The sequence below is a fragment of the Phocoena phocoena genome, chromosome 13, assembly GCF_963924675.1.
Source record: "Phocoena phocoena chromosome 13, mPhoPho1.1, whole genome shotgun sequence".
NCBI classification, from domain to species: Eukaryota; Metazoa; Chordata; class Mammalia; order Artiodactyla; family Phocoenidae; genus Phocoena; species Phocoena phocoena.
In genome coordinates, this window is record NC_089231.1 from 50,355,306 (window position 1) to 50,379,042 (window position 23,737).

The 23,737-nt window shown below is 46.0% G+C and overlaps 1 protein-coding gene across 1 annotated transcript in view; it reads right to left on the minus strand.

The window, feature by feature from the left end:
* LAMA3 (laminin subunit alpha 3) overlaps positions 1-23,737 on the minus strand; it is a 240,568-nt gene that overhangs the window by 126,510 nt on the left and 90,321 nt on the right. Inside the window, exons 12-20 of the mRNA XM_065889461.1 lie at positions 21,914-22,048; positions 12,841-12,978; positions 9,840-9,886; positions 8,798-8,897; positions 8,046-8,098; positions 7,729-7,834; positions 6,906-7,005; positions 4,391-4,547; positions 2,009-2,141 (exon numbers count right to left, since the gene is read on the minus strand). Coding sequence (XP_065745533.1) covers positions 2,009-2,141; positions 4,391-4,547; positions 6,906-7,005; positions 7,729-7,834; positions 8,046-8,098; positions 8,798-8,897; positions 9,840-9,886; positions 12,841-12,978; positions 21,914-22,048 — 969 coding nt within the window. The remainder of the gene's footprint in view (positions 1-2,008; positions 2,142-4,390; positions 4,548-6,905; positions 7,006-7,728; positions 7,835-8,045; positions 8,099-8,797; positions 8,898-9,839; positions 9,887-12,840; positions 12,979-21,913; positions 22,049-23,737) is intronic.

Genomic DNA, 23,737 nt, shown 5'->3' on the forward strand with positions numbered 1-23,737 from the left:
AATCAAAACTGTTGCATCAGAGTTCAATGGAGGCTTCTTCTCTAGAAGAAATGTTTACTCCAAATACCTGCATTCACTCTCCTGTTCTACAAACATCTATGGGGCCCACTATAGGTCAGGGCTGGAACTAGGATCTGGGGCCCAGGCAGTGAACACAGCCAGCATGGCCTTTGCTCCCTGACAGTGGGGACAGGAGAGGTGGTGGATTGCAGACCAGAAGAAAATATGGTACAGCATGGACAGTGGCATCTGGGAGGAGGCATAGGTTACTAAGGAATAAATACACAACTGGACTCCTGACTCAGACATGGGGGCTTAGGAAAGGTGTCCCAGAGAACAAGAAAACAAACCACAATGTATTCCAACTGTTTGAGTTAACGGAGGGCAAATTGCTGATGGCATTGTCCCCTGGGAAGCAGTGGGTCCATTAGAAAGGGTTTGGGGGTCCATTAGAAAGGGTTTGGGAGTCCATCAACAGATGAATGGATAAAGAAGATGTGGCACATATATACAATGGAATATTACTCAGCCATAAAAAGGAATGCAATTGAGTTATTTATAGTGAGGTGGATGGACCTAGAGTCTGTCATACAGAGCGAAGTAAGTCAGAAAGAGAAAAACAAATACTGTATGCTAACACATATATATGGAATCTAAGAAAAAAAAAAGAGGTCATGAAGAACCTAGGGGCAGGACGGGAATAAAGACACAGACCTACTAGAGAATGGACTTGAGGACATGGCGAGGGGGAAGGGTAAGCTGGGACGAAGTGAGAGAGTGGCATGGACATATATACACTACCAAATGTAAAACTGATAGCTAGTGGGAAGCAGCCGCATAGCACAGGGAGATCACCTCGGTGTTTTGTGACCACCTAGAGGAGTGGGATAGGGAGGGTGAGAGGGAGATGCAAGGGGGAGGAGATATGGGAACATATGTATATGTATAGCTGATTCACTTTGTTATAAAGCAGAAACTAACACACCATTGTAAAGCAATTATACCCCAATAAAGATGTTAAAAAAAAGAGAGAAAAAAGAAAGGGTTTGGGGTCTGAAGATTGGGTCTTGTCTACAAGGACCAGCTGTATGCTTAGAAAATTTACTACGCCTCTCAGCTGTTTCCTCCTCAACCTTCTTCAGTTTCACAAAGTTCTTATCATGTTTGGAAATGGATGCCAAAGTACTCTGTAAATGATAACTCAAGCTTGCCGGTTCTTCCTAGTAGTTACTGTCTAATCAGCCTCCAGCCTTACAAGCTTGGCTGACACAACTGGGTACATCATTTCTTCCCCAAGTCCGACTCTGCCATGGATACTAAACGAAGGCGCTTAAATTTCGCACCTAAATTAGATTTCCACTGGCGCTGCTTTGTGTTCTTGTGGAATTCCCAGTAGTCTGTTCCTGGAGTAGCGGAAGCCCTCACTCCTTGCAGAAGGGACTTCCAGGCCTCATTCCTGACTGTGGTGAGATCTGCCCTCTGACTGTGGCTCCTCGTCTGCCCTCAGGAATCCCTCACCCCTGAATGAGGTTGGCATATTCCTCCCTGGAGCTCTCTTGGGCTTCATGCTTTACCACATTCATCTTAAAAATTCCTGTCCTCACCTATTTCTCCTTGAATTACTTGGTTTGCCTGAAACAATGGGAGAATTTAGGGCAGTAGGCCAGGGGTTCTCAAGTAACACCACAAAGGTGACACCCACTTTACCTGAATGAGTTATAAATTAGCTTTGCCCTGTGGTGATATCATAACCCATGGGGTTCAGCCAAGGTACATAGGTTGTTACACTGATTTCTTTTATGACAGTTAATAACAAGTTTAACAGCAAAATTTAAATATTCAGAGCATTTAGAGATTGAAAAGGTACAAAGGACAGGGCATCTGTGTCCCAATCAGACTACATCCCAGGCTTCATGTTTTCTAAAGAGATCAACTTTGTGAAAATTAGAGAAAATGTTTCACTAATTAATCACTTCTTTATCCAAAACAGGCTTGAAAATTTACCCACCTGCCTTAGCCCAGGATGGATAAATAGTTACACGGCCAGATACTGCTTCAGCTCCAGGGTTAATATATCTCAGAACAACCCAAAACAAGGAGAGACTTGACTTCCCCACATTCAACACGATCCTTACTTCATTCTGAAAAATACCAAAAACCCATAAAGTATAGAAGAGACAGCTGGTTAAAAGAAATGCTAGCCAAACAGTGATGGCATTCCAGTTTCACTACTGAGCTTGTAGTGAAACCACACACACACACACACACACACACTCATATACACACACATTCACACCCACTCAACAAACACCAAGTGACTAACTCTGTGGAAGATGAACACAGGCAAGTCAGCCAATAAATTAAAATCACTTACAATTAAAGGTTCAGTGAAAACACACTCCCTCAGCCACCGAGATCCTCTTTTGACCTTTTAGTAATCAGGCAGACAGAGCGGAATGTTAGATGGATTAGTTCAGGGAAAGAAACAGTGACGGGGCAACCACCACTAGCTGGGAAATAAAAAGGCAGAACAGAAGGAAAAGAAAGTATGTTATTTAACACCACCAGCCCCAGAGAGAAAGCACTCCAGAGTCCACTTCACATACATAATGTCTGAAACAGTCACAGAAACCAGTGGTGGCTAAGGAGAGGTTATAAGATCCCAAACACATTAGCAATGAAATCTAGATGTAACTAATATCTGCCTGCTAAATCATATGGAATTTATCTCAGTCCCTGTCTGAGAAGAATGTGGGCTCTCTGCTGGGGACAGGGGGTCTTGCTGGTCCCCAGGTCCTGTTGCCAACACAATGCTCTGTAAGTGTTGCTGGCCCATGATCTTGAAGGAGACACTAGACTATTTCAATTCTGAACCACAGACCACATATCCAGATCCAGCTGTGGCCCAAGGAAAGTTCATGAAACATGGAAATTTCTAAACCAGTAGTTCTTTAGGTCTTTCCTCCAGCTCCTTTGGTTGAAATGAAGGGGACTTTTGTTGAACAAGACATCCATGGCAATAAAGACTGGCGTGGGGTAGAATCCTTTGCTCTGGAAGCAGGAGTTGCAGCTGACCCACACTGAGGAACTCCAACTGGCCCTCTCAGTTTGACAGAGTTCATCTTTAAGCGTTAGTTCCACATCAGAAAATAAAAATGCAAGAATGTATTAAGGGCAGAGTAAAGCGGTAAAGTAAAGTAAGTGGTGATTCCAGGGAACACCACCCAAGTCCTCTAAAAATACTTACAGAAAAATCTATCATTAGAAATTCATTCCTTTGTGTTAACCAGCTATTCTTTCAAACTGCAAACACCTGTGAGGAGGTATATACCTTGATTGGGCTCTTAGTCATTCACATCCTATTATGACTCAGTGGAATGCACCGCTTTTTTCTGAATAATGAAGTAAAAGCAGAGAACTAAAGAAACTGAATTGCTGTATTTGGGGAGAAGGAGAAAACAGTGAAGTGTCTTAAGATCCCAGGTACTGTTAGTGAAAGGCATCTTAGATGGGGCACTTTGCCAGGCAAGAAGCAACATTAGAATCAATGGGGGCTCCTAGGGAACTGTGACCCTGCCCCTGTTTCTCTAAGGGCTGCCTGATTTAGAAGTAGCAAGCACTAGTCCTGGATCTGCTAAGGACACATACTGAGCTACCATCGTCATCAACTTGCCTCTTTTATTCTGAATTTCTCCACTGAGAAACAGCTTGAAGAGCAACCTCAAAGAGAAATTCTGAGGATAAAACTACTCAATGACTGTAAAGAAATGTTCAGTTATAAATGTTGTATAAGTTCTAAAGGTAAACAATGTGTAAATTCCTTAATTATTCCACTGCAAAACCAAGAGAGATGGATACGGTAGAGAAGACTGAAGGACAGGAGAATTATGGGAAAGAAAAATTAAATAGCACTGTCTAAAATTCCTCCTTTATCTTAGTTTCTGTTCATACAGTAATTCAGAGTTATAAAAAGTAAAAAAAAAAAAAAAGCATTGTTCAAAATTCAGCAACACAGGCTTTATTGGAATTAAGTTAACTCATTTTTATTCTCCACAAATGGCTTTAAAGAAAAATGTCTCTCATGTTAAAATATAGCCTAATTTCATCTGGAAAACTTCTTATAAAAAGTCTCCAGAGATAAGCGCCATCTTTCTTTAATCCCTTCATTTTCCGATTTGGTGACCAAATTAAAGCAACAGTAAGCTGTGAAATCGATATATATGCTTATCAGTTAAAATCCAACCTTACCCAGCACCCCATCTACCCTCTCAAGAACAAGAGTCCTGGAATCAGTTTGGGGAGAGTTCACCTTTTGGGGGTCTCGCTGAGAGGGCTGTGGGCAAGTGTATGGGCTGCCCTACCCGGAGGCTGCTTCCTCCTGGCTGCTCACCTGTATCGAGGTCATCTGAGCATACCCTCTCCAGCTGAACTCAGGAAACTCCAGGGGATTAAATCCAAACCGAAGCGCTCTTCCGTTGGGTGTAGTGCCATCTTCAATCTCATACCTCATATGATGCAAATCCGGGAAATAGTAGTTGTTTTCAGGTCTTTTATAAATAAAATGTAAATGGCGGATACAGAAAGTGAGGTTCGTTGATAATGTGGATATCCTTTAAGCCCAATAGCTATCACTGAGAGAACTCCCACCAAATTGATGGAGCGCATTAAATAAGGACAAATTGAGGGGGGGGGGCTGCTTTTTCCCTAAATTATTGCTTTTGCTCGTGTAAACATTCACAGAACACACCCAACACTACTCGTTCCAAGCAGCCAAACGAGAAAAGCATTTAGAACAGCCCATAGTGGTAGCACCCTTTAAAATGTTTTAAATGGTTGCCAACGATTTAGCAAAGTCAAATTGGGCTATTTACCATAAATTCATTCACTGATACTCATATTCACTGATTACACAAATATTAGGATCTTTGCCAGGCACTGTTGCTAAGCACTGCAGATATAATAGTGAACACGACATAAAATACTTCGTATGCCAAGTTTACAAGTCAGATACATTTTCTCTACATATACATATGTATTTTGATCATGAGAACGACTTCTCTATGTCTTGTTTTCTCTTAAACTATATGCCTATAAATGGATTCCTTTCAAGAGTCTGATAATGGTGGTCACAAAGAGGGATCAAAAATATTCTAATACTTGTGTGACATTTTATATTCAAACTACTTGAAGTTCTTCAAAATGGTGCATTTTGACAATTCAGTCCCAAGCTAATAACTGTTAGTGGATTTAAAGCCATAAAGACCAATTAGTCAAGGGAAATCAAAGGGCATGCTCCTATATTGCAAGTAGAATTAGGAATGCTTACAATTTATGAAGGTAATTTATGAATGTAGTTTATGGAGGTAATTTATGAAGATCCCTAAAACTGTTCATTCCCATTGACATAGAAATTCTACTTCAGGGAATATATTCTAAAGAATGATTTTATAGGGTCAAAAATTAACATAGGGCTTCCCTGGTGGCACAGTGGTTAAGAATCCACCTGCCAATGCAGGGGACTTGGGTTTGAGCCCCAGTCCGGGAAGATCCCACGTGCCATGGGTGGAAAATGTTTCTGAGCCAATTTATGAAGTTCCTCTGGTCTACGGTGAACCTCGCTCGTCTGCAGGAAAACAAAACTACAGACGTGCCTTTCTTCACATACATTTTACTATGAGGCCCCTTTTACTGTCATTTAGAAACAATGGAAGAAAGCACAGCTGAGCTGCTCTGATCCTGAGAATTCAAATGTTGGAAACATCGAGGAAAAGGAGAGAAGCGTCATTCTAAGTATTGGGTTGGCCAGAAAGTTCGTTTGGGTTTTTCTGTAAGATGTTACAGAAAAACATGAACGAACTTTTTGGCCAACCCAATACATACGGTTCGCCTTGATTACATTAAAGATCTCTTTATTAACCTGTTGACAATGCAGAAGTAGTGAAGGTACTTGAGATTTAGAAGTTGCATTTCACAAGAGTTTCAGTGTATGATCAAAAGTCAGAGGGCTGGGCTTCCCTGGTGGCTCAGTGGTTGAGAGTCTGCCTGCCGATGCAGGGGCCACGGGTTCGTGCCCCGGTCCGGGAAGATCCCACATGCCGCGGAGCAACTAAGCCCGTGCACCACAACTACTGAGCCTGCGCTCTAGAGCCCGCGAGCCACAACTACTGAATCCCCTGCGCCTAGAGCCCGTGCTCTGCAACAAGAGAAGCCACCGCAGTGAGAAGCCCACACACCACAACGAAGACCCAACACAGCCAAAAATAAATAAATAATTTTTTTTAAAAAGTCAGAATATTAAAAATTTTCTTCCCGCCACTAATGGACAATTATGGATGGATCATGGTTTCATATAAATATAGAAACTGCTAAACAGGCAGGACAGAGGCAGTGTGCTCGATACCTGCTATAGCACCTCTGGGACCTCAGTCTCCACTTGGCTCTCTTGCTCCTTCTGTTCATTTTGATTTGCTTCTGCATGAGATGAGGGACTTCCTCCCACTTCTAAAGTTGTCTTAATCCCCAGCCCCACAGTCACGGATCCCGCGGGAGAAGCAGGAGCTGCATCTGCTGGGCTCCTCCAGGCTGTGACTTCCACATGGAGGTTCAGCTGTGGGAACCCACCTCATGCATCTAGCCCAAGTCTCACCCACCTGGCTTTTTGCATCTCTGGGAACTTTCCCATGAGGCCACTCTGTGATCTACAAAGTGGGACCGTTTTTAGGGCAACTTTACCTCCTGTTTTACTTGCCCTCACTGACAAGTGTCCAGATTGCAAATGACAGTACAGCTTCACTGGCCCTCTTACCCTGGGACCGCTTCTCTCTCCCCCAGAACTGTCGGCACAGACAGGACTCTAAGAGAGCCTTCACGACGTCAGTATGGAGGGGACCTCCGTGAAGACTCACCGCTGGCAGGTCTTCCCCACGATGTGCTCTCGGCACCGGCAGACTCCAGAGGGCCCGCTGCACACAGGGGTGACGGCTCCACCAATGTCACACTGACACCCTGAGAGTCGGGAAACAGCAGTGGTCACCCATCAAAGCATCTCCACGCTGGAGGCTTCCCCTCCCTCTACGAGAAGTGGAAATCAGGAAGCCCGGGGTTGCAGGGCCGCGCCTTCTTTCCCTTGCCACACCTTACATCTGGCAGGTGTTTGCAATACGTAGGAACCTCCCAAAGTAAGACAGCAAGTCCCCCCAAGAGTCCACTTGACAGTCGGAGGTGCACTTGTAGGGCCAGTTCCCACACTGTTGTCCCACGTAAGGCGACAGCAGCCCAGGAGCTAAACACGATTTCACAGCATGGTGCTACTGTAATCAGTGGGTGCTAAGGAGAGGCTGCTTGAAAGATACCAGAGTAGCTTGTGGGGCGCCTGCAACTTCATTATTGAACACAATATTATTGTGTGAGCTTTTTTAATATTTCAAAATTTATCTTTAAAATCTCTAAGTCTTGATGTTATTTACCTCTTCCCTATGGCTCCCCCGCATCCCAATTATGATTTTTTTATAATTAAACCAACAGTGTGCTGGTAGAAGAAAAGTGGAAGCAGCCCTGTTTGCAATTTATTTCTAGTTTAAGGGAATGTTTGGCCAATTTCCCCGGACAGGTCTTTTCAGTCCCATCCCCTCAGAAAGCCTGCAGGAAGACAGTGAACGCAGAAGCAAGGCTACACTGCCATTCTTTGTCCATCTTTCGCCTTACTCAGGACCCCCTGGAAGGACTTACCTTGACACCCAAAGTAACTGCTCTTTTCCAAAGCAAAATATCCATCTTCGCACGTGTCACAGGAATCACCACCGACGTGGGACTTACAGTGACAGTCACCATCTAACTGCAGAACAATGAGCGGATGACAAAATTTGGTGAGATGGCAGAATCTGCTAACCTTCAAGATTGCACACTGGCTCATTGTGTCATAGGAAGCAGGGCAGCCGGGATCTGAAAGCTTCCATGAAGACGGCACTAACACCCTCCTGCAAAAACCCCACAATTAACTGCTAGTATATTCGACCGGCATCCCAGGAAAAACAGGCCCACATTACCTGCCCGCACTCTCCAATTCCGCTCACGGTTCCCGCCACGTGGCACTGGCATTCTGGGAAGATAAGAGAGCATCCTTGGACCAAGGTTACAAAAAGGACAGTTCCGGCTCTGGGAACAGGACACACCAGCAATCCTACAATCACTTTCTAGCATGCTTCAGCGGAACTCCACTTTGCACCAGTCAGGCCTAAAACTGAATTGCTTTCTGGGGTCAGCAGAACCCAACAGCCAGATCAATACCATCTACCTACAAGGAGTACTGGTTTGTTCATGACCACTCATGAAAGACAAAAGCTGCAACATCATGGGATTCTCACATGATTCTAACGTCAAGGGCATTATTGATAATGCTTACATGAAAATATACCCTATTAAAAGATATTCACTCCACTTAGCCGTCTTAAGCTTGGTGTTTCCAAGTTCCTATACTGGCTTCAATCTAAGCATATAATGAAAATAAAATTAAACCGGGAAGTGTGGATTATAAAAACAAGGCGGAAAAACCATTTATCAAGCAGCTGCCTTCTCAAACATGATACATATGGAAACAGGATATAAATCCCTTGCTGAGATTTTGAAAATGACAGAAGTTCTGCCAAAAGTGGGGGGGAAAAAATCAAGACATTTATACAGAATTTCAAACAAACTGAACAGATTAAATCAATAGCTCTTTTGTGAGTTTAGTCATTGAGGTAAAGAAAATCAAGAGGAAGTTACAATATAGTAAAATATTGTTCGTAGGAAACCTCACCTGAACATCCACTGGGGTTTTCTTTGGCCAGATTCCAATATAATGGTTTGCAGATGCTACAAGTAGGACTTTCAACATGAAGCTTGCATCGGCAATGCCCCTTTAAAAGAAAATCAAACTAATGCTTGACATCTCAGAATTAAGAAGGTTTCCAAACAAGTGTTCTGAACAAAGCTTGTCACAGAAATATATTTTGGTCACGAAATGTAAATTAAGTGTATCCAGGTAGAATAAAAGTACTGGGTTGATTTCAACAGTCTGCTAATTGATTTTGTTTTATTATTTATTTATTTGTTACACACATAAGCCATATATGTGGTTAAAGCAAAATTGGAAAATTCGGAAAAAGAAAAAAAATTTTAACGACTCATTTATAACACTGTCTTTATTTGTTGATTCTGTTACAGCATGGACTATAAATCTTAACGGAAAATATCTGAATATTTAACATGCTGAGAGGTAGTAGAAAATTATGTTTATCTGCAAGTGTGTCTATAACATGCCAGAGTCACTGCCTTGCTTAAACATCGTGAAGCCCCATAGTGAAAAGGCAAAATGTCTCTCCCCTTTCCCTCCAGGGCCTGGAGTTCCAGCTTCTCCAAGCTCTGAGGCCAAGAAGGCAGATCATTTCTAAAGTGCTTAGAAAATGAATCAGAATGCCATGGTATTGTGCTTGGAGTAATAGCAAATAAATTGCAATTACTTTGTACACAGCTTAATTAAATGTGTACTGGCCTCTGATTTTCTTAATTTTAATTATGTATGGCAGGCTTATGTGCAGGTTTCCAGGGTGGCAACGCCCTCAGAGTAACGCTAGGACTCTGCAATTCCAAGTTTAAATAAACCGTATTCTTTTGTTTTGGGCAGAAAATCACAATATCACATATGCACTTTGAAAAAGAGCAATGGTCTCTTCAAGCTATTTGGCCTCAGGTCTTATTTTAATTTACGTTTAATTTCAGGAAGTTCCCAAATGTGTCGGTCTCAAATAAGTATCAGAACAATAGTTAGAATCGCAACCCTTTTACAATCCTCTACTTACCACACTGGAGTCCAGGGTTCCGGCTGGGTCACAGACACTGCTGGAGCCTGTATATGATTTAGAAGTGGTGTAAATGTCTGGGGTTTTAATGTTTGTTTGTCCCTTTGTTTTGATGTTTTGAGGGGTTTTTTTGTTTTGTTTTTAAGTTTTACTTGTTTTTAAAACTGGTGCATCTACATTTGTATCTTTTGATAGATGGGTGGCAAGGACTTTGCATATAATTCAGAAAAAGACACCTTGAACAATCTTCATGGTCCTTAATCCCCAAATCACCCCTTTGGCCACTGAACAACTCTCTTCCCTGCCTACTACTAAAAGTTCACTTCCAACTGATAACAAAGGAGACTGGGGAAAGGAGTCTAGAATTTTGAACATCGTTAGGGTTATCCAGAAGAGGGCAGTATTGTACCAAGAGATTTTTTAATTGTCCAATTAGATGTCACAGAATTTCTAAGTATATGTTTTAGTTACTCAAGACAATTCTTTAACTATCACAGCCCCCTTGTTCTCCACCTGTATTAAAATCATTTCTAAAATTAATTAATTTGCTTTCTTGCCTTAGTCAATATAGTATTACAAACCCAATGTAATAATCTCTTTTCAACAAATTAGGGTCTTGCAGTGTCTCAGCATTACTATCACACGGCATTAAAAATGAAGAGGGAACTCCCTGGCGGTCCGGAGGTTAGGACTCGGCACTCTCACTGCCGAGGGCCTGGGTTCAATCACTGGTCGGGGAACTAATATCCCGCAAGCTGTGAGGCCAAAAAAATAAATAAATAAAAAATTAAAATGAAGAGAGTTTGGGTAAGCCTGCTCTGAGCCTTTTTCAAATAATTTAAATAAACCCATAATATGATCTTGTTTTCTTACATGTTGCTCCCTAGGCTTTTTGCCTTTATTGTCTCCTCTCTTTGTTTCAACTTCCCCCTTGATGACATTCTCTGTCTCTTCCATTTTTTTCTTTTTACAAATTTATTTATTTATTTTTGGCTGAGTTAGGTCTTTGTTCCTGCACGCCGGTTTTCTCTAGTTGCGGCAAGTGGGGTCTACTCTTCGTTGCGGTGCACGGGCTTCTCACTGCAGTGGCTTCTCGTGTTGCGGAGCACAGGCTCTAGGCATGGAGGTTTCAGTAGTTGTGGCTCACGGGCTCAGTAGTTGTGGTTCACAGGCTCTAGAGTGCAGGCTCAGTAGTTGTGGCGCACGGGCTTAGTTGCTCTGCGGCATGTGGGATCTTCCCGGACCTGGGCTCGAACCCCTGTCCTCTGCATTGGGAGGCAGATTCTTAACCACTGTGCCACCAGGGAAGCCCTCTGTCTCTTCCTTTTTTGATGCTCCTGAATTCTTCTGTGACAAGCCAACACAACCTTCCAGCTCCTTGTTACTTTCCGACCCGGCCCCGCCCAGCCCTTGGCTCCTCCCCAAGCTGCCCAGTGGCCCCATCCAGCTCCAGGGAACTTGTCCTGGCTGACCAGCCCCTCTGCCCACTGCTCAGCACTTCCTTCCACTTCCGACCCCGGGGACGTGAGGACACCCAGCCTGGGACAGCCTCCCTCTCCAGGGACCTCCAGGCCTTCTCCAAAGTGAGCAGTCCCCTCTGACTGCTGGCTACTGTTGCCACCGGCAAGAAAGCGTGATCTCTTGAGGATTCTGGTCAGCGAGGTTCTGGGGAATCAAGTTGGAGCTGCAGCCCTGTCTTCAGATGGTTTCGTGCCAGGCTCCAAGCGCCATCAGGAGCAGGAAGGGGTGTGAGAAAACCAGTCTCCTGATGCAAAGTCTGGGTCAGCCTTTCACAAACACCCGCTTCTCAACAGAGAAAGGGTCTCTGAAAGCAGCGGTCAGGAGCTACTTGCCACTGGGGCCTGCACACTCCGGGGGCACAAGGAGATTCCTCGGCATCTTTCTTTTTTGCGGTACGTGGGCCTCTCACTCTTGTGGCCTCTCCCGTTGCGGAGCACAGGCTCCAGACGCACAGGCTCAGCGGCCATGGCTCATGGGCCCAGCTGCTCCACGGCGTGTGGGATCTCCCCGGACCAGGGCATGAACCCGTGTCCCCTGCATCGGCAGGCGGACTCTCAACCACTGCACCACCAGGGAAGCCCATCCTGGGCATCTTTGGTCTGTGCCCTGAGTCACCAAGCCCAGCACACTCTCACCTCTCGTATCATTGCAGACATGAGGACCGACCCAGGACAGTGTTTCAGTCCTTGGCTCACTCTTTCCAAACTGAATAGACTCTGGTCCACTCCACTCCCCAGCCCCTCACACCTGGGCTGATGTGGGATGACACCATCCCCCAGGAGGCCAGTGGCAGGCAAGAGAGGGGAGCAGAACCCCAGCAAAGCCCTGCTCTGCCTGCCTGCAGGGGCACCTGTTAGAACACCTGCAGGAAATTACGAAGCAGACACATCGGCGCCGCCAGCCAGGACCAGAGAGAAGCCACTTTGCCTTGGGAAGGGGGACAAGAATGCTCAGCTTAGCTAAAAGGGGTCACCTCTGCCACACTGCTACACAGAGAATTTACATGCAAATCAAGAAATACAAACTTATGGGGACTTCCCTGGTGGCGCAGTGGTTAAGCCTCCACGCTCCCAGTGCAGGGGGCCCAGGTTAGATCTCTGGTCAGGGAACTAGATTCCACATGCATGCCACAACTAAGAGTTCGTATGCCACAACTAAGAAGCCCACGAGCCACATCTAAGACCCAGTGCAACCAAATAAATATTTTAAAAAGAAAAAGAAAAGAAGAAACACAAATTTATAGCACATGAAATAATTTTTAAAATTTTAGGAATAAGTCATTTTTAGATTTCTTTTAAGATGTATAACTGGCATACCCGTTTTCAATGGACTCAAACTGGGGAGGAACCAGGCAGATTAGGGTCAAAAGTGTAGCAGTGACCAGTGGTGGGTCTGCAGGGGTCTGCAGGCTTCTTTGGGATGCTGCCCGCACATACTTCAGAGAGGAACCCGCCCTCCGGCATTCTGATGTCTGCCCTACCTTGGCAGTGGGGGAAATCAGAGGTGTCTGAGAGACACCTGTCACACGGTTGTCCCGTGATCCCCGGATGACACTCGCACTGTCCAGTCACCGGGCTGCACAGCGTCTGGTACGAGCCAAAGGCTGAACACTGGCAGGCTGGATGAAAAGACCTCAGTAAGACCCAGGGCAGGGGGGCACAGGACCTGGATAAGAGTATGGAGGCGGGGCCAGAAAGACCCAAATGCAAGTTCCAGCTCCACCTCTTATCGGACATGGAACTTGAAATAAGGCTTGAGTGCTCTAAGCCTCAGTTTCCCCTTTCTTAAATGGGAATAATATTAGCATCTACTTGATAAGATTGTTGCCAGGATTAGATAAAGATAATACTTGAAAGAGCTGGGTCCAATGCCTGTCTCATACTGAGCAATCAGTAAATGCTGGGTTTTTTCTGTTGTTAATTTCACACTGACCAAGATTGGCTGGTTGTGGATGAGGTTTTGGGGGATGCTTCTTGCATTCAGTAATGGTGCTGATCAGAGGAAGACGCAGGGAACAGCTGATTGGGGATGTGAGTCAATGGAGAGGCCACATTAATTCCACATCCCACTGGGGACCAAATGCAAACCATTCCAGTCCAGATTGGCCTACAGTGATCCCCTCCTTTTTCCCCTCTCCTCATACTTAGTTTCTCAAGGTGAGGTGTAACTGAATAATCATGAAAAAAGTGACGCAGGCAGGGTTGGGAATAGACAGGAAAAGCATCCCAGGTTCCCTTCATCCCCCTCAAGCAGGTGACTAAACACATATGGATGGAGAGAAGAGATTCTGGACATTCCCCTCTCTACTCCTTCCTACCGGGTCAGGCTCCTACCGGTCCCTGCAGCTAACCTCCCACAAGGTGGCAGTTACTCAGCCTCACTCAGCACTCACCCTGAGAGGACCTGCTTCTGGGGAGAGGAGAACAGTGGAAATGGCCCACTATTTCCTGAGCTGGAGGGTTTCACACCTTAAGAACTGGAAGGGACTGGAGAGATTATCTCGTTGAATTCCAGGGTTACATAGTGAAGTTCAGAAGTTAAGTGAAAATGACTCTACTACCCAAAGGAATCTACAGTTCAATGCAATCCCTATCAAACTACCAATGGCATTTTTCACAGAACTAGAACAAAAAATTTCACAATTTGTATGGAAACACAAAAGACCCCGAATAGCCAAAGCAATCTTGAGAACAAAAAACGGAGCTGGAGGAATCAGGCTCCCTGACTTCAGATTATACTACAAAGCTACAGTAATCAAGACAGTATGGTACTGGCACAAAAACAGAAAGATAGATCAATGGAACAGGATAGGAAGCCCAGAGATAAACCCACGCACATATGGTCACCTTATCTTTGGTAAAGGAGGCAGGAATGTACAGTGGAGAAAGGACAGCCTCTTCTATAAGTGGTGCTGAGAAAACTGGACAGGTACATGTAAAAGTATGAGATTAGATCACTCTCTAACACCATACACAAAAATAAGCTCAAAATGGATTAAAGACCTAAGTGTAAGGCCAGACAGTATAAAACTCTTAGAGGAAAACATAGGCAGAACACTCTATGACATAAATCACAGCAAGATCCTTTTTGACCCACTTCCTAGAGAAATGGAAATAAAAACAAAAATAAACAAATGGAACCTAATGGAACTTCAAAGCTTTTGCACAGCAAAAGAAACCATAAACAAGACCAAAAGACTACCCTCAGAATGGGAGAAAATATTTGCAAATGAAGCAACTGACAAAGGAATAATCTCCAAAATTTATAAGCAGCTAATGCAGCTCAATAACAAAAAAACAAACAACCCAATCCAAAAATGGGCAGAAGACCTAAATAGACATTTCTCCAAAGAAATTATACAGACTGCCAACAAACACATGAAAGGATGCTCAACATCATTAATCATTAGAGAAATGCAAATCAAAACTACAATGAGATATCATCTCACACCAGTCAGAATGGCCATCATCAAAAAATCTAGAAACAATAAATGCTGGAGAGAGTGTGGAGAAAAGGGAACACTCTTGCACTGCTGGTGGGAATGTGAATTGGTACAGCCACTATGGAGAACAGTATGGAGGGTCCTTAAAAAATTAAAAATAGAACTACCATATGACCCAGCAATCCCACTACTGGGCATATACCCTGAGAAAACCATAATTCAAAAAGAGTCATGTACCACAATATTCATTGCAGCTCTATTTACAATAGCCCGGAGATGGAAACAACCTAAGTGTCCATCATCGGATGAATGGATAAAGAAGATGTGGCACATATATACAATGGAATATTACTCAGCCATAAAAAGAAACGTAATTGAGCTATTTGTAATGAGGTGGATAGACCTAGAGTCTGTCATACAGAGTGAAGTAAGTCAGAAAGAGAAAGACAAATACTGTATGCTAACACATATATATGGAATTTAAGAAAAAAAAATGTCATGAAGAACCCAGAGGTAAGACAGGAATAAAGACACAGACCTACTAGAGAATGGACTTGAGGATATGGGGAGCGGGAAGGGTAAGCTGTGACAAAGTGAGAGAGAGGCATGGACATATATACACCACCAAACGTAAGGTAGATAGCTAGTGGGAAGCAGCCGCATAGCACAGGGAGATCAACTCGGTGCTTTGTGACCACCTGGAGGGGTGGGATAGGGAGGGTGGGAGGGAGGGAGATGCAAGAGGGAAGAGATATGGGAACATATGTGTATGTATAACTGATTCACTTTGTTATACAGCAGAAACTAACACACCACTGTAAAGCAATTATACTCCAATAAAGATGTAAAAAAAAAATTATATGTATTGTAGAAATAAAAAAATTTAAAAAATGTTAAGTGACATGTCTGTCCAAGGTCACCAAATTAGCCTGTAGCAAAGGGCTTCAGTCTCCGGGGCAGACACATGCAGATTCAAGTAACAGCTCTGCCACTTAATAGCTGTGTGATCACGGGCACGTTGCTTAGCCTCTCCAAGCCTCAGTTTCCTCTTCTAGAAACGAGCTGATGACAGCACCCACCCCATGAGATCACTGGAGAATCAGCAGCCACAGACAGGAAGGGCAGTGTGCGCAGTGCTTTGCCCAGGGAGCATTCACTCTCGCTAACATTACTGTCGTGATCATCCGAGTCCCCCAGTGCTTGGGATGTGCTCTGTACACCATCCCATGCTGCATTAATGGGAATCAGTGGATTAGTATTCCTGACTTCCAAATTTATATTCGGTGTATGCAGTTAAAAAAAAAAACCACTTAACAATACACACACACACACACACACACACACACACACACACGACCTTGTTTGCAAGGTTTCAAAATTTCCACACTTGTTGAGGCCTTGGGAAAGAAAAGATGAGATAAATTGCCAATTCCAGTGATTTCTTTGCAGGCATCCTTTGGATCTGTAAAGGCCCACATCGTTAAGCCTTGGAGCACAGAGCTCCCACAGGGACAAGACCATGCCATTTTCGTTCTCTTTGACAGTGCTCGGCCCAGGCCCATAAGCGGTGAGTTACTCTGATAGTGCTTTTCTGTGATAATAACAGTGGTAGCGTTTACCCGATTCTAGTGGTCACTAGAATCACAAAATAAACTCACTGCTGGAAGGGAGTTTGGCTCGTTTTCTCATTTACGAGTTACCTGGGACTTCAACGGGCTACGTGACTTGTTCTGAGAGGCCCAGTTAGGAAGTGGCAGGCCTAGGAGCATTTACCATCCTTCCACCCTCCTATGTTACATGCATACATCCAGCAGACCTTGATTGAAGCTCTATTGTGTTCTACGGCCCCGTGACCAGGTGTCAGGGTGGAGGCAATTATGAGAAACACACATTCCCTGACCACATCGAGCTAGAACTCCAGGAGAGGGGCTAGAGCATTACTGACATGGTGCCAAGAAACTAAACATAAGACAGAGGAAGAAACGGGCCGAGTGCCACTAAACCAGCTCTTGGCAGACAGCAGGACAAGGACTCAGCTCTTCTGCCGTCTAGGTCAGCATTCCTTCATGGCCCCATGTTCCCTGCAGGCCTGTCTGCAGACATCAAGTCCCTCCCCAGGGTCAGATCACTGAGGAAACATTCTTGGGCTTTGTGATGGTTAATGTTTTCATGTCAGCTAGGCTATAGGGCTCAGATGTTTGCACAACACCAGTCTAGATGCTGCTGTAAAGGCGTTCTGTTAGACGTGACAAACATTTAAATCAGCTGACCTTGAGTAAAGCAGGTTACTCTCCACGAAGTGGGTGGGCCTCAACCCATCAGTTGCAGACCTTAACGAGAAAAGCGGGAGGTCCCAGAGGAAGAAGAAATTCCGCCTCCAGAAGGTGTGTGGGCTCCAGCTGAGGCATCAGCTCCTCCTAGTCTCCAGCCTGCTGCCCTGCAGACTTTAGCCTTGTCAGCCCCCGCAATCCGGGAGCCGAGTCCTTAAAATAAATCTATCTACCTATCCCCACATCTATCTATATATACAGACACATATCCTGTGGGTTCTGTTCCTCTGGAGAACCCTAACACAGGTTCTTTCTGCTATTCTTCCTTTAAGGAAAGTGAAGGCAGAGAGGAGACACTCGTGCAGGCAGTCAGGGTAGCCGCAGCAGGAGCCTGGAGCACAGAGGCGGCAGCTCCAGCCAGCATCACGTGGGTGACACCGACCCTGACTCCCAGGGCCAAAGGGGTTTGTCCAGGGAGCCTCAGGAGACGGAGTTACACTTCAGAAGTGAAAACAAAGATGCAGCCTTAAACGCAGGTACATTATTTTAAATCCTGAATTCCTCAATCTGGCATCACACTTCGCATTTCAATCCAACTATCAGTGAGAGTTGCCAGATCTCAAACCCGAACCCCAACATTGGCAGCCTTTTCTCACTCTTGGAGATACTATAAGCCTTTGTGAATATTTCAATTCTGCTCTTTGTTTTGAGCCAGGTTCTTCGGAGTTTCTGGAGTATTTTCTTCTTGTCTGCTCCTCACTGTGCTTTTGCTCTAAGACACTTTTATTCCCAAAGAGTATTAAAAAAAAAAAAAAAAGATAATAAAGGTCCAGGGAATCAGGGAGTTTGCCTGCTGTGCTCCCCGCAAATCTTCCAGCATCAAGCACAGTCCTGGTCCCTAGTACATACCAAACAGATGTTTGTTAAATGAAGGGATAAGAGCTATTGAAATGCTCTTCCAGGTCCAGCCCTGTAGTTCTACAGATGTGCATTCTCTCCTTGACCCCTGCAGCGCTGCTGTGAGAGGTACTGCTCTGAGGGATGCCAGCTTCTTCCCCTGCAGTGAATAAGCTCACAGAGTGAGGCGACAGTACTAGACAACACAGAAATTGCAAGGGAAACAGAGCTCCTCATTGTTTCAGGGGTGTTCTCGTCGCGCGTGATTTTAGAGCTTTTCCTTCTGTTGGAAAAGCAGGCTGGCGCCTTCTTTGGCGCTCTTCACTCACAGCCGCAAAGCCAACATTTCAGTTCCACGATACTTAGCACCCTCCACTTCTCTGGCTAACTGGGCTGAGAGCAGATCAGATCTACAGAAAATCCCAAGGCTTCTTCCAATCACCTCAATGCTCTCCTAGACACATGCTGAATTACAGAGCAAAGGGCCAGTTCAAAGCAAAATTGCACAGAACTTGGCCCAGCCCTATGGATTTTGTTTTCCCCCTTGGAAAGGCCGGGAGGGCTCTCCCGGGAGCATCCCAGGTCAGAAACTTTCCCCTGCTGTGTCTTCTGCCATCTGCTGGTGCATGTGGCTTCTTCCCGGGGCCAGTTTGTCGGATTCATGAGAATATGCTGACACGCAGAAGGTTAATCTTGCACTGGCAACATATACTGCCAGGACTTTTCTAAGGAAAAGTCTGCAACTACAACCCAGAGACTACAGCAAACTCCAATGGGGACAGTTCGGGCCCTGGGCCACTGCGGTTTGGGGGCAGCTGCACTTTGAGTGCCTTCAGTGCCAAGTCATGGGAGGGCCGCTGTCTCCACACTCCCACCCTCCTGGCCTCTGTTCTAAGTGCTGACTAGTTGCGACTTAGCAAACTGCACCAGAAAAAAAAAGGGGGGAGGAGGAAGGAAAGAAGAGGAAGAGAAAGATGAAGGACAGGAAGGCAGGAATGACGACGGACAGGACGGAGAGGAGGAAAAGGGAACAGTAAACCCCCAAAGGACCAAGCTTCCAGAGAGTCGCGGTGTGTTTTGTGGTTGCACATAAAGAGTTGAGTCAGACGTCAACACAAACGTAAAACTGAAATACACAGAGACAATTCTCTATGTGGCCTCACATCTACGATTTGACTTTCAGCTACAAGAAAGAAAACTGCAGGGCACTTGAGTGAGTCAAAAATAAACTGAGGGCTTCCCTGGTGGCGCAGTGGTTGAGAGTCCGCCTGCCGATGCAGGGGACACGGGTTCGTGCCCCGGTCCGGGAAGTTCCCACATGCCGCAGAGCGGCTGGGCCCGTGAGCCATGGCCGCTGGGCCTGATGCGTCCGGAGCCTGTGCTCCGCAGCAGGAGAGGCCACAACAGTGAGAGGCCCAGTACCCAAAAAAAAAAAAAAAAAAAAAAACAAAAAAAAAAAAAAAAAACTGAGAAGGAGATGGCCTTGTGCTTAAAGTCTGGAGTAAATTAAGTTAATGCAAAACATAAATGCTGGACTGCAGTTGGCAAGCGCAATTGAGAAGGGTTTTAGACTTCTTTTTAAGAAGACTTTTTAAATTTTTAAAGCAATATAGAACAAAGCCACACAAACATTTTTTGGCTAGACCAGACCATCTGATGTAGCATTTGGGGCCACACTGGTTTGATTCTAAAATTCCAGGGGCCAAGCAATCAACTTCATCTAAGAAAGATCACAAAATACTGGGTCAGACCTTGATGCTGGACCAGATTCAGATTTCAGCATGTCTGGGCTTCAGCCACTGGCTTCAACGCTGCCCCCGAGGAAAAAATTTAAAAGATCACAAAAGCTGTTAGAAAAAGCAAGCACTAGAGAAGGGAGACCATCGCTGACAGAATGTAGGAGCATCTCAAACACTTCCAGAGCCTAATGGTTCAAATCTGGAAGAACAAACTTTAGGGCACACCTCTACAGCCCGCCAGGAATGAGGCTGCCCTGAACCTTCTCCTCCTGCTTTTGTCCGACAGACCTCATTTTCACTACTCTTAACCTTGCCTGCTCCCCACATAAGTCCCTCTAGACTTGGCCCCTAGTGGACCCTGAGGTGGAAGGCCTCCATCCTGTCTCCCTCCTGCAAGTTCTCCTTCATTTGGTCAATGAGAGATTTAGTGCCTCCACCTTAAAATAGAAATGTAAGCACCCCCAACTCGTGCTCCAAAACTTCATTATTTGGGACATCTTTCAACAGAAACAATATATGTACAAGGACAAGGTGACCACACCAGACCATAGCGCCAGCTCAGCACTGAATCTGCCTCTAGTATGATTCATATAACTCCAACATAAGCATCACCTGTACTGAGGTTTCCACAGGAAATGTGCTGGACATTCCAAATTCTAATACAGAACTTCTCTGGTTTAACTCAAGGCAGGGAAACAAAAGATACTCCTTCCTTTCCGTACCCTTCCACCTGCCAGGTGACCTAAATCTCTGGGCAGGGACTGCCGAGAGTTTCTGTGGCCCGAGAGGCAAAGGCTGAGAAGTGGGGCAGAGGATACAGGTCCAGGACGTGTCAGGGGATGAGGAGGAAAAAGAAGGGCTTGGGATACGGCACACAGGCATCTATGCAGACAGGGAGATCAACCAGGATTGAGGCTACAGGCTCTTAAAATGATGTAGAGGGAAGTATGAGGCAGAGAAAGGAGGGTTAAAGAATAGCAGCTACCATACAGGTGAGCGCTTCCCAGGCTCTGAGAATTTTACACATCAGTACACACGTAACCCACACAACATGTCACAGGGCGGGCACTATTACCAGGAAACTGAGGAACAGAGGGGGTAAGAACTTGCTCAAGTTGGTAGCTAGTGCGAACATGGTTCTTCGCCACTTTGTCTCCTGCTTCGGGGAGGGACCTTCCCGCTCCTGCCCCACTCTCCCAGCTCCTTAGCGCGGCCGCCCTCATGGGTGACGTGCCTCCGCGCCCATGCTACCCGCCTCCTGTGCTCAGAGGCTGGAAGCTAGAAACAGCACTTCCCAGATTCTCCTGGAGCTGGGCTCTGGGTGCCAATCGGGTTTTGCAAATAACTACTTGAATAAGATTAGAAAGGCTGAGCATTTCTGCTGCTGTGCCCTGGCTGGCTTCCTGGGGGCCCTGGATGGCCATGGAGGCAGAAGGACCGCGGTCCCCCTGTCCCTGAGCTGCATGGCAGGAGTCTGGGCTTGACACCAAGAGCCTGATTGGAAGCCCAGCCTGGAGCCTAACTGAGTCGGTCAGCACCTAATAACCCACAGCAAGTCCCTGCTGGGCTTAGTTCCGGCCCTGAGCCCTGACTGATCACCTTCCCTTCTTCTCTCCCCTCGTTTTCCCTATGACCTTAGCCACCGAGGAGAACAATGGCAGGCAATGGGAAGGAGGCGGAGAAGAAGAACGGGGGCAAATTCATTCATTCATTTGCCGGTCACCCAACATTTACCGCACACCCATCATGCTCTAGGGACTGGCCAGACTCCTCCCCTTCCCCTCCGGCGCCTTCAGTGACTCTTACTAGGATGCGGGACCAAGAGGCGAACCAAGTCTGTGGCTCTGTGTGTGCCGTTCCCTCGCCCGGAACACCCTGCTCCCTGCCCTTGTCTCCTTGGCGGTTTCCTCAACACTATCCAGGTACCACTTCCTGCCCAGAGCCTGGATTTGTACCCAGGTGCTGACTCCAGAGCCCACGGGCTCGACCACCTGGAAGAAGGAAGAGTAAGGCTGAAAAGACAAAGGAGGGGAGGTGACATGGCCTGGTCCTGAGGACAGTCACATGTAACATACATATATAGACCAGGGGCTCATTTATTAAACAATAGGCCACGCAGCTCTGCCAAAAGGAGCCTCTGCATTTCCTCAGGGGGAAACTTACCTCGGGGGACTGATGATCACTACGTACGTGTGGCCCACTTACCTTGGCAAACAGGGAAGGAGTAGAAACCCCAGCGGCAGGCATCGCACCGAGGGCCCCCCACCCCGGGGCGGCACAGACACCGCCCGTGGGCATCACATATTTCGGGGAGAACTCCTGCCAGGTTACAGTCACAGCCTGCGAAGGGGAAGAGATGTTCAGAGGGGTCTCCATCCTCCATCCCTTCACCCACAGATTCTGAGTAATCTATGGTTTACATACAGTCCTAACCCAGAAGACTGCATCTTAAGGGGAGTAAAACATCTCTCCTGGAAAGATCAGAGATACCATTCAGAAACATCCAGGGCAGGTACTGGTTCGCAAAGTACCTACAATCTTCTAACATCTACCTCCATGGGAACAATTGTTTTTCCCCAAACTGAGCCTTGTTTAGTAAAACTTCAACTTCATAGATTTCCATCGAATGATAATCTTGAACTAAACATATTCCTACCTCCATTTCTCAGAAGAAAAGAGATGAACATACATTTAGCCCTAATAAGTGCCAGACGTGGCTTTGGGGGACCTCACTCGCTTGTCTCAATCCTCCAGGCATGAGCCCTTCCCAGCAGGCAGGCTGCTTCCAGTCCTACCTCAGCACCTCTGCTCTGGCCGGCAGGTAACACCCCTCCCCTGGTTCCCTCTCAACTTTCAGGTCTCGGTCAGGAAGGCCTTCCCCACCCAGTCTGTACCAGCAGCTCCCCCTTCCCTCTCCCCGCCTTTATTTAGCTGTGTTGGTCTTTCACACTTTAATTATTGAAATCACTTATTGGCCTCATGACTGACTTTGACCAGTGGAATGAGAGGCAAGGCAAGTGTTGTTGTGGGATTTCAGAGCCCAGGTCACAACAGGCTTTGTGGTTTCCATTCTCACCCTCTGGGAACCCTGAGACCACCAGGGAGGTACCCTGTCTGACCTCATCGAGGATAAAAGGCCACATGGAGAGAGACACTGAGCCCCAGCAGACCCTCCAGCAAGTCCGGCAGAAAGACTGCCCAGCCAAGCCACAGGACTGTGAGAAATAACCCTTATTGTTTTAAGCCACTAAATTTTGGGGTGATTTATTACATAGCAATAGAAGAACGAAACACCTATCAAACTGAAAACTTAGGGAGAGCTCACCTCAGGACTCCCACTGCCATGTACAGTATGTCTCAATCAATAAATATTTCCCAGGAAGACAGGGCTCTTGCTTGACTTTATTATGGATGGATTAAATAGTGAAGTCAAGCAAAAGCCCTGCAAGATATGTAAGCATTTTATAGTTGAGGAAAAAGATGCTCAGATCTTTTTTTTTTTTTTTTTTGCGGTACGCAGGCCTCTCACTGTTGTGGCCTCTCCCGTTGCGGAGCACAGGCTCCAGACGCGCAGGCTCAGCGGCCATGGCTCACAGGCCCAGCCGCTCCGCGGCACGTGGGATCTTCCCGGACCGGGGCACGAACCCATGTCCCCTGCATCAGCAGGCGGACTCTCAACCACTGCACCACCAGGGAAGCCCTTTAATAGATCTTTATTGGAGTATAATTGCTTCACAATACTGTGTTAGTTTTTGTTGTACAACAAAGTGAATCAGCCATGTGCGTATATATATCCCCATATCCCCTCCCTCATGAGCCTCCCTCCCACCCTCCCTATCCCACCCCTCTAGGTCATCGCAAAGCACCAAGATGATCTCCCTGTGCTATGCAGCTGCTTCCCACTAGCTATTTTACATTTGGTAGTGTTTATATGTCTATGCTACTCTCACTTCGCCCCAGCTTCCCCCGCTCCCCACCCTGTGTCCTCAAGTCCATTCTCTATGGCTACATCTTTATTCCTGCCCTGCT